Consider the following 15,674-nt stretch of genomic DNA (forward strand, 5'->3'; position numbering starts at 1 on the left):
GTGGTGTTTTAGGGTGCATGTGTGTGTCATTGTGTGAGGGTGAGTATGCAGGAGCTTATACCTCCATCAAAGATGACATTGGGAGATCAAAGATAAGATTCATGGATTCCTGGATGTTGGCCAATGTTTTCTTAACAGTACCCCAACTCATCATTTCATGATAGGGGTCAAGATCAAGAATAGTGGTGAGTCACAATGCAAAAGGGTGGGCACTTTAGAGTAAGGAGCAAAGTCCAGGCTGCTATCTGCTAAGAAAAGACCCTCTGTTGTGAGTTGGCGTAGGAGTAGACATATAGGGTTTAAGGAGAAAACTGTCATTATTTTAGACTTTACTTTTTTCTTGGTTTTATCTTTCCTTCTCCCTCTTTTTACCTTTCTCAAAAAGGTGAACTCTTAAGGCCAAGGTTAAGTATGGGTCTGAGGAAAGTGGACAGAGACCACAGGTCTTCTTTCTTTGTCTCTCTGTCTCTGTCTCTGTCTCTCTCTTCTCTCTCTCTTGTTCTTAGGTTCGCAAGTGATCCAGGCCTTCACCTGGACAGAATCCCCATGGCAGGGGATTTTAGAGGGCAAATATCCAATAGCAACATTTCTCAAATTTTGGTCCAGAGCATACTACTACACATGATGTGAAAAAAGTGTCCTGGGACCAGGTTAGTTTTGGAAATAACAGTGTAATTTTTCAGGGTCTTTTATAAGATATAAGATGTATTATGTGGAATTTTCCAAACTCACTTGACTCTAGAATAATTTCCTGCAAAACATCTCATGAAATAAGACCTCTTTGGAACACACTTGGGATAAATCTTTTCCAAAGAAATGAGTAAAGTCCATGTACTGGAACATTCCGTGGGCAGATCTCCCTCTGGAACCTGGGTCCACAGATTCTAGGCCATGGCCTTCTCACTTCTTTACCTCACAGACATGACTAAGGACTAAGTAAATAAAGCCTTCAGTGGCTTTGGTTCACACTTTTTCATTTGCTGTCTTACTCAGATTTTGTCTGTCTTCACAGAAATTCTCTTGTCCTTCCACTAACAGTATCTAATTTCTTGGCTTTAGTAGTTCCCTACAATGATTTATTTCAATTGCTCTAAGTACATGTGAATCACTCACCCCTAATTTTGTAGAAGGGTCTTAGAAAATGCTTTCTAATCCTGATGTTTTTAACTATATTTCTCACTAAAACATAAAAATGTCTAGTATTTAACTGTAGGCATGTACCAAACATTTATTCTCCAGTATAGTATCTGATATATAGATCCCTCTGGACCCGTCAGCTTTGTTATTGTCCCCAAACTAGCTCAGTGCCCCCACTGCCTGCCCTCTATGAGCTAGCCCCTTGTAGACCCTGTTGTTAGCCTAAATACTTCCTTAGGAAGTAGAAATGTACTGTAACAGCAGAGTCTTGCAGCCCTGTGCACTGCTATCCATCCCCACCCATCATATAGATGCCTCAAATTCCCAGATATAAGAGCTCATGGTTGTGCTGGCCTTGCAAAGAACTGAGTCAGCAACAGCCTCTGCTGGCTATGCCCAGGACTTTGGCTTCCCCTGGGTTACTAAAATACTGGCATGTAAAAGTAGGAAAGGCACAAATGAATTATTTCTTGCTGGTGGACTAATTTATATTTGCTTGAGGTAAAGGAAAAGGCAACAAGAATATTGCTATACGCAATGTTTGAATCCCTTCGAAATTCATATGTCGGAACCTAACCCCCAGTTTGACAGTATTAGGAGGTGGGGCCTTTGGGAGGTGGTTTGGTTATGAGGGTGGAGCCCCCATGATGTGATTAGTTCCCTCATGAAAGAGATCTGAGAGCCGCCTTCTCCCTTCCATGAAATGAGGTTACAGTGGGAAAAACAAAACAAAATGTTAAATCTTTGATACTTTTGAGTTTTTGGAGTGGAGGATCTTATAAAACATTTCCATAAACCAACTATCATTTCTTTAGTTTCTTTTCTCCTAATTTGTGTGTACTTAAATAGGTCTTTGTATTTAATCTTTCAAGCAGATAGTCTTCTATCTTCTTCTCCACTAATAAGTCTTGGAGGAACCCTTAGAAGATAACATAAAGAATACTGTTCTAAGAAAATATCAAAAGAAATAACATATCACCTTACTTAGAAGAGCAGATCTTTCAAAACTTATTACTTCAAAGGAAAACCAAACCAAACCAAAACCAGTAAAAAAAGAGTTAATATTGAGAAACATAAAATCAGTTTAAATGATCTATTTAACAAATAAAGAGCCACTGTTTTATTAGTATTTACATGGAAACACAAATATTTGATATTAAGAAACAAATAAGAGGTCAGCAGCTTTTTTAGGATGTTTGTGACAATTTTCTCTGCTTCACAGGTCCGAGGTCTGATGGGTTCCTCACGGGGTGGCACTTTATTCCTTCAGCTATTTATATTTCCACATTCATCGACTTCTAACAATCAAATAAACAGTGCAACTTGGGAGAATTTCAAAATAATATTTTTAAGCCATAAAGAAATTCTCCTAAGTGAAATTAGAATTTGATCAATTTAAATACTTTATAAATGCTTCAAATGAGACTATAAAGCTAACCAGTACCCTTTTATCTATTACACTAAAATATTGGAACATTTTCCTTTAAATATTTGGGATTCTGTCCACAGTGCCCCTGTTATATTCATTCGAAATTATTCTTATATTCTAAAACAATGAAGCTTCTAGACTGGTGGAATGTTGCCGGGGGATTTCAACAGAGTTTGAAGGCAACATAACCGAAGGCCTAGTGTAAATTGGCTTAGGGAATGAAAGGGCTCCTTATCAGAGCAGCTGAGGCTGTATATAATTAACAGCATCTGTCAACATTCAGGGCCCCATACAGAACATGCAGGCCCTACACAGAGCATCAACCTCCAGCTTCTGGTGCCTCAAACTCCACAAAACTTGAATCAAAAAACAGCCCTAAGCCATCACTAGAAAGACACTATGTTTTAGAGATACTAACAGCACCAAAAAGCAACTGCTAATTAATGTTATTATCTAGAATAATTGTTAACATTAGCACTGAGACTTCAATTTAGTAAGCTATCTTCAAAAATATAAAGACCTGTAAGTTTATATTTGTGATTACTGACTTTACAATCTTGTTATTTTTATTTTTAAAGGGTATGAAAATGATCTACCAACCTCCCTTTTTTATACAAATTCTAAATTTTATTCAGCTTGAATATTTCCATATGAGGAGTATTAAATTCATTTGGTGGCAATTTCTAGTTGTTTTGGATATATTAAATATACTTCGCTCACAAACATACATACAAAATCAAATAAAATCCAGAGGAAATTTCATTAAATAAATTTATTTGTTAAAATAATTAACTCCAAATACAACTGTGGAATTTGCATTGAGTTATAACTACAATTTGTTTTAATTGAAATGTCAAGGTTTAACAACTGACATTGTTACAATAAACTGCTGTTCAATTTTAAATGGTCAGTTGTATTAGAGCTCAACAATTAACTGTGAACTATATTTATCTCTGGGAAACCCCAAATCAATAATGATAAATCTGTTTCCAAAACCCACCACAGTCATTCTTGAAACCCTGATCAAGATTTAATAGATGCACAATAATATGTTAATTAAAAAAAAAATAGACCCCCATAGTCTTTATCATTTGATTGGCTAAGGAGACAATTAAAGCTTACTCAGTGCTAACATAAGACTACTGAGAAGAACAAAAACTAAAAAACAGCAACGAACAAAATGAACATTTCCATATTCATACATACATAGACAACATTCCCAGTGGACAACTCTTGAAAACAAACAGACTTCCTTAGGCAACATTTCTTTACGTAGAAAAGCAAAATATTATCAGTAGTTTTACCACAAAAAAGTGATGGCAACTGTAGCAATTAGAGTCAAGTTCAGTCCTAATTCTACTAACCAAAGGAGAAAATCATCAAAGCACCTTTCGATAGTTTAAGAAAGATTTTATGTAATACTTTTGATCAAATGCTGGCTTGTTTTGTGAAAGTTAAACAAAATTAAAGGCATCAGTTACCATCACTATCACAGTTTAAAAGAACCAAAATAAAAGTTGCAACATAAAAAACTTCAACGAATGCTGCCTTTGCATAAAAAAGTAAAATAAGACAAAACAAAAACTTTAGCATAATAGCTAAAAAAAAAAAAAAAAAAGTGGGTCTTTGGATCAAACCATAATGTTTTTAAGGCATGTTAGAAAAACTTTCACTTACCTAGTTGCTAGTCTGATCAGGGCATAAAATAAATAGCGACACAAGGTCACCAACTTTTCTCTGTAGCCACTATTATTTCATGTGCCAACAAATTCAATCTTTCTGTTCTTAAGCTTTTTATTAACATCTCAACAAACACATTCATTCAAGCCGAGTTATATTCATACCACATGAAATACCAACAGTAAGAGCACACAAGGGCTTCCCCGTTTCCGGATATCTTTGATGCTTTGTCACTAAATATGTAGGGCTATGTGGAAATACTGTGATGAAGCAGCCAAGTCAGTTATTAATATCTTTACAGCAAAAGCCCAATTTATTGTCTGACACAAACACTTCTAACTCAAACCCCAATTTTAAGATAATCTTTTCCACCTTATATTTTTACCATACGTTTCATATTATTTTTCCTGTCTGTATAGCAATCCATAATGTGAAACTGTAGAATCTTTATAGATGTCTCTAATATATATTGTCATAAATTGCTTAAATATAGAATTCTAAAAAACAGAATCGTTTTGAGAAGTTAGAGGCTTCAAAATTCGACCAATTCACTAACAAATATTTATATTTCAATAGAGAAATCATACTTCTTGAATCTTCGATTTCTTTACATGTTGAATCAAATCAATTTTTACCTAATGAAATTTGTTTCCATAAAATTGGTTAGAACTTTTTGTCCTATGAACAAGGTGCTGCATCATTGGGGTGTATAAAAAACCTATACTGAAGAATGCAAATATTCACAATTCGAAGACACCATGGCCTGCTTTAACCCACATTTCAGTTTTCTCATCTATGAAAAGTTACTATCTGCCTTTTTTCTATCCTCTAAGCTTAATGCCAGTTTACTAAACACTTGGGGGGTGGGGGTGGCTACCAATGATTTCAATAATGTAAAATAAACGTTTAAATAATTTAAAAGAAAAAGATGTTCTTGATACACTATATCCTTCAGTACAGATTCTCAGTGTAGGCAATTACCTCCAACTTGTGCCAAATTCTTAGGAACAATAAACACACATGCGCATATACACTCTTCTCAGTTACACACATAAGACCATAAGTTATTTGCACAAGAGCGTGAAACCAACAAAGTGTGGGGCGGTGTGTGGATCACAGGCTCAGTGACACTGCAGTTCTGAAGGCCAAATCCATCTCCAGAGGACCTGCTCAAGCATTTATAACTCTGAAGTTAGTTAAAAACCCTTCTATACCTGATTGTAAAACTTACGAATAGGTTTTTCCTGTGCCATTACTCATGCAAATAATATCTACTTCACGGCTATAAAAAACAAAAATATCAGAGCTTGAGCACCTTTTCAAAACAAAATATTCTCTAGTTTTATTTGCCACTTCAGTAATCAGGGAAAAATTATTATAAGAAATTTTAATATAATTCTCCAGGAAAATTAAAAATAAAAGGTTTCTTTTTGTCCTATGACATATTTTACTTTAAAGCCCAAATTATATCACATGGTTATTCAATTTTTTAAAAAAGGCCTGCAATAAAGCTCTGCTACAGAAAACTTGATTTTGAAAGCAGGTTAACCAAGAATCACACCACAACCATAGCCCTTAAAGGCAAGAAAGAATTTGTTGCTTTAATGAACATCAAAATGCAAGATATTTGTACTGTCCTATGAGGTTTCTGCAAACGGGAACATGTGGATGCAACATGGCTTCATTTTCCTTACATGATGGTACTGGTTAATCTACTAGAACACATCTTGTTAGTAAGGCTAGGCAATCACTTTGCATCACAGTTGCTTCCTTTTTGTTCAGTAAAGTAATAGAGATCACACCTGCTTGGTTAACAGACGGTGGGTATGGGTTTTAATTCGGATCAAACCCTTGTGAGAGCCTCCATTCTGTGGCAAAGCAGGTGACTTAACACATTCTAAAAACGGATTGTATTTGTACACAACCTGATCTGACTTTTGCTCTGTCAAAGACTGCTGCATGAGTTAGTTCCATGTCACAAATTAGGATAACATCTACAATTAAGCATCAATTTTGAACAACAGAAATGTGTCAGCTGAGCAAAGAATCTCTCCCTGTAATGCTGTTGGCAGGTCAGCCATTATTATCTTGGTTGATGGAATACATTGGTTAGAAGCACTATCTTAACTCCTGAAATTCAATATTCTCGTAGGAAAATATTTCTCAGTTACCTATTTTTTTTTAAAGACAAAATATTTTAATTGTAAGTGGTCATAGGAATTGTTCTGGTTTCTCTCTCGTGGTTATTTTTAATTTATATCAGAGTTGCTTCTGTCAACTCAGCGACAATGCCATTATAGCTTTCAAAGGAGATCACCCTGTAGATCGATTGGCTATGCCTTAAAGTCGCAGGTGCACATAGGAGACTGAGGACAACGGTGAAAACTGTAGTTACTGAACCCAAATGTTACTCAGAGATATCAACTGACATTCACTGCTGAATTCTGAATAAGGGCTGCTATTTTACTGTAGATTCACACCACACATCCTGCAAACTCCGCAGTCGAGTAGACGAGGTTTTGTATCACCTATGATATTGGTCAAATCCTGTCCAGGATAGCCATTTGTGAATGCTATTGTATGTTACATGCAGAACAGCATGGGTCATCTTTGTCAGGCTGCGCAGCATAGTTCATTTGCCTCACAATTTCTGCAAAGAGTTCGTCCACCATTGTTTTACTTTTAGCAGAAGTCTCCATAAAGGGGCAGCCCCACTCTTCAGCAAGGGCTCTGCCTTCGTTGGATGACACTTCCCTCTCACTTTCCAGGTCCACTTTGTTCCCGACCAAGATGACTGGCACTTTCTCATACCTAGGAGAGAATAAACAAAACAAACATATATTGGAGAAGTTAGCACAAAGTTCGGCAAGTAAAATGTATTTTCTCTTTTTTTCACTATATTCTCCTACAAATATTCTCTTTAGTTCCATGAAAAATTATTTGCTCCACTGGCTTGACCTCTACCTGAGGGCATTCAGAAGCTGTTCTCACAGTGGATCACAAATAGGGTTTTCAACATGATGTTTTTAATTCATCAATTATGCATCTTTTAAAATCAATTTACCTTTCCAGATATTTACAAAATTATTGAGTAAATCCCCTTAGATGAATTAATTTAAACTTTTTTTCATTATAAGAGATGCTTACTCAAAATTTCAGTTGATGAGGTAATAGCCTGAGTAAATGTAAAATTGTCAGCATTCTACTATGCTCTATAATATACAAAAATGGTTATGTTCTAAGAGCTCTTAAATAAGAAAAGAGCTGGTAGAAATAATTGGGATGGAAATCATTAAATAAAAGTACACTCTATCCCTTTATAAAACTCTTAGCCAGTTAAAAGACAATTATTGTTCTTTTCAACCTGACAAAGATTAAACATTTTAATCATTAAACTTTATTTGATTTTATCACTTATTTTCCTTTCTAACAAGGAAAGGTATGCTATAGACTAAATATTTGTGTTCTCCACCCCCCCCCAATTCATATGTTAAACCTAATCCCCAATGTGATCATATTTGGGAGGTCAAGGCTTTGTGAGGTGAATAGGTCATGAACCAGATTAGTGCCTTCATGAAGACCCCTTTACCCCTACCGCCATGCCATGGAGGACACAGAAAAAAGATAGCAGTCTATGAACTAGGAAGTAGACTTTCACCAGACACTGAATCTGCCAGAGGCTTGATCTTGAACTTTCTAGCCTACAGAACTGTAAGAAATAATTTCTGTTGTTTAAACTGCCCAGTCTATGTTATTTTTGTTATAGCAGCCAGACCAGACTAAGATAAGGTGTCTCTGAATAAACAATGTTTGGACAAAGCTAAACTAATAAAGATAACAAATGATGTGAAAAGAACAAAGAAAAAAGATCCTAAATCATTTGGGAAACTAAAGATGATTTTTTTCTACAATGGTTACCCACAGTATAAAAGTACATGGTGCTACTCTGCATATTTACTGTTCTTATTTATGCTGGTTCTAAGAAATGTTGATATTATATTTTCATAAGGCTATCATTTTTACTTTCAACATCATTTAAAAATGTTTTGTGATTTTAGTATAAATCAACGTGTGTGTGTGTGTGTGTGTGTGTGTGTGTGTGTGTATTTTCCCTTAAGCAAAATGAATCTCTATTATGTAAAGAAATTGCAAAATTGCACTCAAGTGGTAACAAATGTGACTGGACATAGCTAATCTGTTAGAAAGCTACCACACTGTCAAGACTTTACCGAGGTAGGATTCATACAGAATTTTTATCATTCAGGACACTGAATAACAGGCAGATAGTTAATGTTTGCAACAATAGTTCCACAAGTTCATCACCCTGTCAAGACCGTTCTCTCTCGACTCACCCTAACTTGTAAAGCAAACCATATTCCCAACAGAGTTTCACTTTTTTCTTTGGCACTAGATCAAACGGAGAGTGGTCTCAACATGAGGGCATACTCCAGGCAGTGTGCCATTTAGCAATCCGAAACATAAAAACAACTTAAAAATGGCTCGGGATAACAAAATCCACAGGAAATCTAGAATTTGGATATTATCATTTTGCAGGAAATGGAGTTGGACAACTCTAATTTATATCGAAGAACTTTATATGAATTTACTGTATGTCAACTGTGCCTTACACTTTCTGGCCTCGGATTATACCAAGCGCTCTGGACATATGACACCAGGGTTTGACATATCTTCCAGGGCTCTTACATACAATCCATTAAGTGTACCTCTTGGCCTGGGTGGACAAATGGCAGTGAGAATGAAGCTGCGTTACAAACACTACACATCAGCTGCTTCGCATACAGGCGCCCTTGACCAACTGTACAGAGCAGCTTAGCAAGGAGCTGGCACTGCCAGTCACGTCAGGAGAGTCCGTTCCTCATCTGTTTTACTCACAAAGGTGTAACTGCATCTCACTTTTCTTATGAGTATATATCACAGTGCGCTTTAAAACGCTTTGTTTGGCAGTGAAGTAATATGAACATTAATACAATTTGGTAAAAGGTATTGGTTGAATTTAATTAAGTTAAAAATTAATTTCAATCTCTGCAATACTTAATAAAAAGGAAGTAATAAAACATTAGTTTGTATTATTAGTTAAGCAATAAATTTTTATTGAATATTTTCAGTTTAAATATTGTATTGTTTTATATGTAAAGAAATATTTCTTACACTTTTAATTAAAAACTACAAATAAGTAGATTTTCAAAATTTATAAAAATATCAAATCATTAAGTTGTACGATACATTGTTTGAATCAAGAATCTGAATACATTATCTTACTACTAGACTCTCAAAATGGCAACAAAACACTGCAAACATAAGTCCGCATGTAATAGCATTTAATAATTGTTAAATGAAAATGACAATGCAGTGACTATCAGAGAATCTGTCCATTATATCACTAAACAAAGTCAGTGGTCTTTTCTGAAACCAACATGTTAAAGATGCTAGAGAAATTCTGATCAATACCCACAGAAGACTTTAAAAGACAATGAGATCTTCAGCAAAGAAGATATTACATTTATTTCAGAATACCAGTCGGTGATACATTTTGTCTCTCTGTTAACACTGAATATGGGACAGTAGAAAAGACCCTAAACTAGGGTTTGGAGGCTGTTTCCATTCCTGCCACGGAGAGGCTGCAAGACTGAGTAAATCATTTACTCTACTTGTATTTCATTTGCTTGTCAGTAAAAAAGGGAATAAGAATATCTGTCTCCACCTAACACACAAGGTTGCTGAAAAGGTCCAAGGAGATAATGTAGAAGAAAACGATTACTAGATAAATGCAGGGTAGTGTTTCTTTCCCCTCCTGCCTACTGATTTGAGATCACAGCTTCAGTAAGTGTTAAGAAGCAAGAGAAGCTGATCAAGGGAGGTGGGGTGCTCCTAAGGAGAAGTGAACCAAGTCAGGGTGCTGGTAGGGTGGGGGTACAGACAGCCAAAAGAGAGATGGAATCCAAAGAAATAAAGCAGCCACTTTACGTCAGCCTATCCCTCTCTAGTCCCTGGTGCTGACATCACAGTAATGAGGAACAAGAAAAGCAGACCTGCCTTCTCCAAATGCGGATATCTGTAGGGAAGGTCATCTGAAGTGGCTTTCATTTGGGATTATGGACCAGGTCCTATATGTGGAGGTGAAGATTTGGAGAAACCTGGACCCTCATTAAGGAAGATGAGACAGAAGGAAAAGGGAAGCAGCAAAGCGTTGTAATGACAGAAGACAGCATGAGGGAACTGGTCTTGTTCTCTGCCGTAGCAATATGGTATATTAACAAACAAACAAATAGAAACCCAGACCAAGTACTTGGGTCCAGAACTGCCTCTAGCTAGTTCTGTGAATTTAGAAAATTAACTTCATCTCTTGGTTCCTCAGTTTCTTGAACTATAAAATGAACCAGATGGGATAATTTCTAAGGTGTTCTTAAGCTCTGAAGTTAAAAATCAGAACATAGTAGGTCACTCCCATAATCAACACATATCCATCCTTCACTGTGTAAATGCTGAAAGCTTAGCACTGTTCTAAGAACAATATCCAACTGGCTGATTTTTACAAGAGATATTAAAGTGTCCATCAGGAGTAAGGTCAAAACATAGGGGGAAATCTCATCAGGTTCCGTGGGGCCAGAACACCAAGCAGTAGAGATTTTCAACTGTACCAGCAGAGCAGGTACTGCTAGAGTGCTCACTCACAGGTAGAAAGAAAGCACTCAGGACGAGGTAGTTCCATTTCACTGACAATAATGTTCAAACACAAAAACGTGGCACAGTTTTTTTTTTATGTTTTATTTTTCAACTGCAGTTGACATACAATATCATGTTAGTTTCAGGTGTACAACAGTGATTAGACGTTTATATAATTTAGCAAAGTGATCACCCTGATAAATCTAGTACCCATCTGACACCATACAGTTATTACGATATAACTGACTATATTTCCTATGCTATACTATACATCCCTATAACTATTTTTTAACTACCAACCTGTACTTCTTAATCTCTTCCCCTTTTTCATCTGTCCCCCCAACCATCTTCTCATCTGGCAACCATCAAAATGTACTCTTTATCTATGGAGTTTTGTTTCTGTTCTGTTTATTTTTTTAGATTCCACATATAAGTAAAATCATATGGTATTTGTCTTTCTCTGACTTATTTCACTTAACCTGGTACTCTCTATGTCCATTCATGTTGTTGCAGATGGCAAGAGTTCATTCTTTTTTATGGCTGAGTAATATTCCATCACATACATGTACCACTTCTTTACCCATTCATTTATTGATGGATCCTTAGGGTTGCTTCCATATCTTGGCTATTGTAAATAATGCTGTAAAGAACATATGGATTGCATATGCCTTTTTAAATTGTTTGGGGTTTCTTTGGATAAATACCCAGAAGTGGAATTACTGGGTCCTTCTTCATCTCTTGTTATATAGCCTTTGTGTTAAAGTATATTTTTCTGGTATAAATATTGCTTCCCCAGCTTTTTTTTTCATTTCCATTTTCATGAACTATCTTTCCCCATCCTTTTCAATCTGTGTGTGTCTTTCGATCTAAAGTGAGTCTCCTGTAGGCAGCCCTCTCGTCCATTCAACCACCCTATGTCTTTTGATTAGAGTATTTAATCCACTTAAAGTAACTGTTAATAAATCGTTATTGCTATTTTACAATTCATATTTTTTATTTTTTTCCTTCTTTTTAAAGAACTCTCTTTAACATTTCTTGTAATACTGGTTTGGTGGTGATGAATTCCTTTAGCTTTTTCTTGCCTGGGAAGGGATGGTTTTAACTATGTGAATATTAAAGGCTCTACTGAAAATTGCCTGCCACTGCATAAATAACTAGTAATAAACAAGTGATGTATCACATTAATTTAATATATTTATTTGATATGAGCCTACTATGCACTAGATATTATTTTAGGTATCTTTGATACATCAATAAATTAAACAAAGACATCTGCCCATACAGTGATGATAGTCTAACAGAGATAGACAGGCACTGACAATAAACAAACATAAGTAAATTACAGGTTTACTAAAAGGTGTTAAGTGCAACAGAAAAACTGTAGATCAGGAAGGGGGCTGGGGGTACAGGTGCAATTTGAAATGAGATGATCAGGGCATGCCTCCTTGGGAAGGTGGCACGTGAGCAAAGACGTGAAGGAAGTAAGGGAATTTGCCAAGTAGGAATCTGGGGGAAGAGCATTCCAGGCATGATATGTACTAGATGACATGAAAGCTGGTGGGAACGTGGGTAATGATTCAAGGGGTAGCAAACGGCCTGTGGGGTTCATCTGTATAACCTACTGCAACTCCTGAAGCCAGAAATCCTGCAGTGTAGGAAACTTGCTCATCTGAGGCTAACTAGAACTTAGGAATCTGGGTAACAGAAGTGGCCTCAGAAAACAAATATGGCATTTATGACAGGGCCAGCTATATCGCTGAGGAAGACTAGGCCCTTGGTTACTGATGGCAGTTACTTTCATTTCATGATCTATATTTATTTATAGTTTTATGAGTTGTCTTCATATTTTCCCCTTTCCTAAACATATCATTTGGAAATGAAGATGAAGATACAAAATTCTACAAATATTCAATTTATGTATTATTGTTAATCTGATAATGAGCAGGATACCGCCTTGTTCACATCTTAAACATCAGCTAGTTTCTCATTAACTTTAGCATTTCTTCCTTGATAGAATCCATAAGAGCGTGATGAAGGCCATATATGGCTCCTGCAGCACAGATAACTTTATATTTGTTTACAGTTTGTGGACAAACACTTGTTTCAGAAACATGAATTTTTATATTGCTTATTGTAGTCACGAGTATGATTACATAATGTATTAATAAGTAAAACTAGTTCTTTTCAGCAGCTCTGCTTAATGCATTGCATGAAACATCAGAATACTGGCTCGAGTAACACTTAGCTGTAGAATGTTGATGGATTTCTCAGAGAGGCAGCTTTGTAAATACAAATAGTTAAAAGCATTTGAGGTATTTATTAACGAATCTTGTTGTTTCCTCCTTTTTTGTTAACGGTCTTGATATGTGTGTATGTGTATTTTATTCTGATTGTGTCTAAACTTGGCTAATCATAAAAATAACTTGAGAATTTAAAAAAACCCTGATGCCTAGGGTCTACTCTGGAGCTACTCAATCTAATTTGTGGGATGAGAACCTAAGACCCAATTAAAACTATATAATAAATCTATATCTATAAACACTGAAGACTGTGAAGTTTGGCAAAGTTTAGGAATCACTGGCCTAATCTACTACTTTGTGACCCTGAACAAAATTGTATGTGTATAAATCATGATATTATAACGTAGCAAGTCCAGAATCCATTCCTTCTTCCCTTTATTTATTCACCAGTAAGTTGGAGAAAGATACAACTACTGCCAGTTTAACTTCCTTTTGAGGGTGTTGTATTATAGCATACTGAGAGAAGGCCATCCTTCACATGCATTTTATCATGTTGTCTTCTTAGTCACTTTTTCATAAGCAGCTTCGAATACAAATCTCTTTGAATCCAAAATGAGAATCTATAAGATTTTAATAGGTCCCTTTGTTCAACCTTCCATCCATTGTTAAAAATCTCATCTACCAAGAGAATTAAGGCAAAATGTCAATCACTTTCATGACAACCTTACCAAGTGGTTATGTTTGAACATCTTTCGTGATACAGAACTCGTAACTCAGGCAACCTATTTTGTCCTTTTTGTCAGTCTGTTAAATGTTAGTGTTAAAAAAAATCAGTGTTAAATCTATCCTTATCTAATGAATGGGCTGTGACTTGTAACATCTTGTCCTTTGTCATAGGTTCTAGTTCTTTTACCCTTTAGAACATAGAAATCTTTTCTCCAAAATAAAAATGTTTTCTTCCTCCTCTCCTTTCTCAACTTAAAGAATACATAATGATTTTTTAAAAATCGCTGGCAATATTTAAATAACTAGAGAGGAAAAGGAAAAATATTCATAATTTCACCTCCAGGAGAATAATTACTATTGCTATTTTGGTGTATATCCTTTCAGACTACTTTCCTATGCATATTTATATAAACATAGATATAAATTTTTATAAGAATATACCAATTTTATTTGGTAGCTTCAACTTTCATTTAATATCATGGAGCTTTCCATTTAAATATATGATACACATTATACTAATGGCTAGGTAATATTTTATCTTATAGAATCTATAATTGTGACTACCATATTTAATTACTCCTTCCTCATTAAATGTATATGAAGAGTTCCCAGCCCCTCATTTTTTCACTAACATAAACAGCAATCTGATGAGCTACACCTATAAGTGTGATTTCTGTCTCAGAGGTAAGTATAACATGTTTCTGTGTGCAGCAACATCTTTTGAACCAGAAAAACCACATTTCTAGGTTAGTTCATTAGACTGCTGTGTGCGTGCGTGTGTATACACACACACACACACACACACACACACACACAGTCTCAATAGATATCTAGAAATTTATAATAAAACCGATAGTGCTTAAGAGTGCCTGTTTCCCACCCTTAAGATTGATACTGTTAATCTTTCAATAAAGTAATATGTCAGTTCTGAAGAAAGAGGGCTGTTTTTGGCTGGGAGGTGAAGGCTCCTACCACAGAATGCTAGCATGAAACATCAATACTTCTTGTAAGCAAAACATGAGCTAAATATGGCTGCCCTCTTCCTCTAAACTGACTTGTTTTGAAATGACTAAATATTTCATCTTAAAAAGGCATTTCTGGTAATTTAGCTTGAATAGATTAAAACATCCACAATTCTTTGCTTTGACTTTCTCTTGGTTTCAGAATGCAAACTGAAGAATAGAGAAATTGCAAATGTAATGTAAAAATTAAGTAAGGAGAGTAATGATGCTAAAAATATATTCAAAGCTTCAGGGATATTCCATACTGATGTAAAGAAAAATAATCTGCTTTCATAGATATTAAGAGCTGGCAATGTATCAGAAGTACAAACTACTAACAGTTTGATTGTATAGAGACCAACTTATCATGACAATGTAACTCAGGCATATTAAATGTATTAAAAAGCTACTTGAGGGAGAAGATATTTGCAAAAGGAACATGTGATAAAAGACTGTTATCCAAAATACACAAAAAAAGTTTTCAAACTCAACAATAAGAGACTTAACTTTAACTGCTTAAAAAATGAGCGAAAGACCTTAACAGACACCTCACAAAGAAGATACACATATGGCAAATAAGCATATGAAAAGATGCTCCACGTCATGTCATCATGAAAAGCAAATTAAAGTAATGAGATACCACAACACGCCTATCAGAACGGCCAATATCCAGAGAACTGACACCACCAGGAGTATGCGGAGCAACGGGAACGCTCGTTCATCGCTGGGAAAACGCGAGACATTACAGCCACTTCAGAAGAGTTTGGTGGTTTCTTA

The 15,674-nt window shown here is 35.6% G+C and overlaps 1 protein-coding gene across 1 annotated transcript in view; it reads right to left on the minus strand.

Moving 5' to 3' along the window:
- Window positions 1-3,323: 3,323 nt before the first annotated feature.
- The window catches only part of RAP2A (RAP2A, member of RAS oncogene family), a 30,609-nt gene continuing 18,258 nt past the window's right edge, over window positions 3,324-15,674 (minus strand). The window contains exon 2 of the mRNA XM_016123198.2: window positions 3,324-7,057. Within this exon, the coding sequence (XP_015978684.1) occupies window positions 6,820-7,057 (238 nt within the window). The 3' untranslated portion in view covers window positions 3,324-6,819. The remainder of the gene's footprint in view (window positions 7,058-15,674) is intronic.

The sequence above is a fragment of the Rousettus aegyptiacus genome, unplaced genomic scaffold, assembly GCF_014176215.1.
Source record: "Rousettus aegyptiacus isolate mRouAeg1 unplaced genomic scaffold, mRouAeg1.p scaffold_m13_p_11, whole genome shotgun sequence".
NCBI classification, from domain to species: Eukaryota; Metazoa; Chordata; class Mammalia; order Chiroptera; family Pteropodidae; genus Rousettus; species Rousettus aegyptiacus.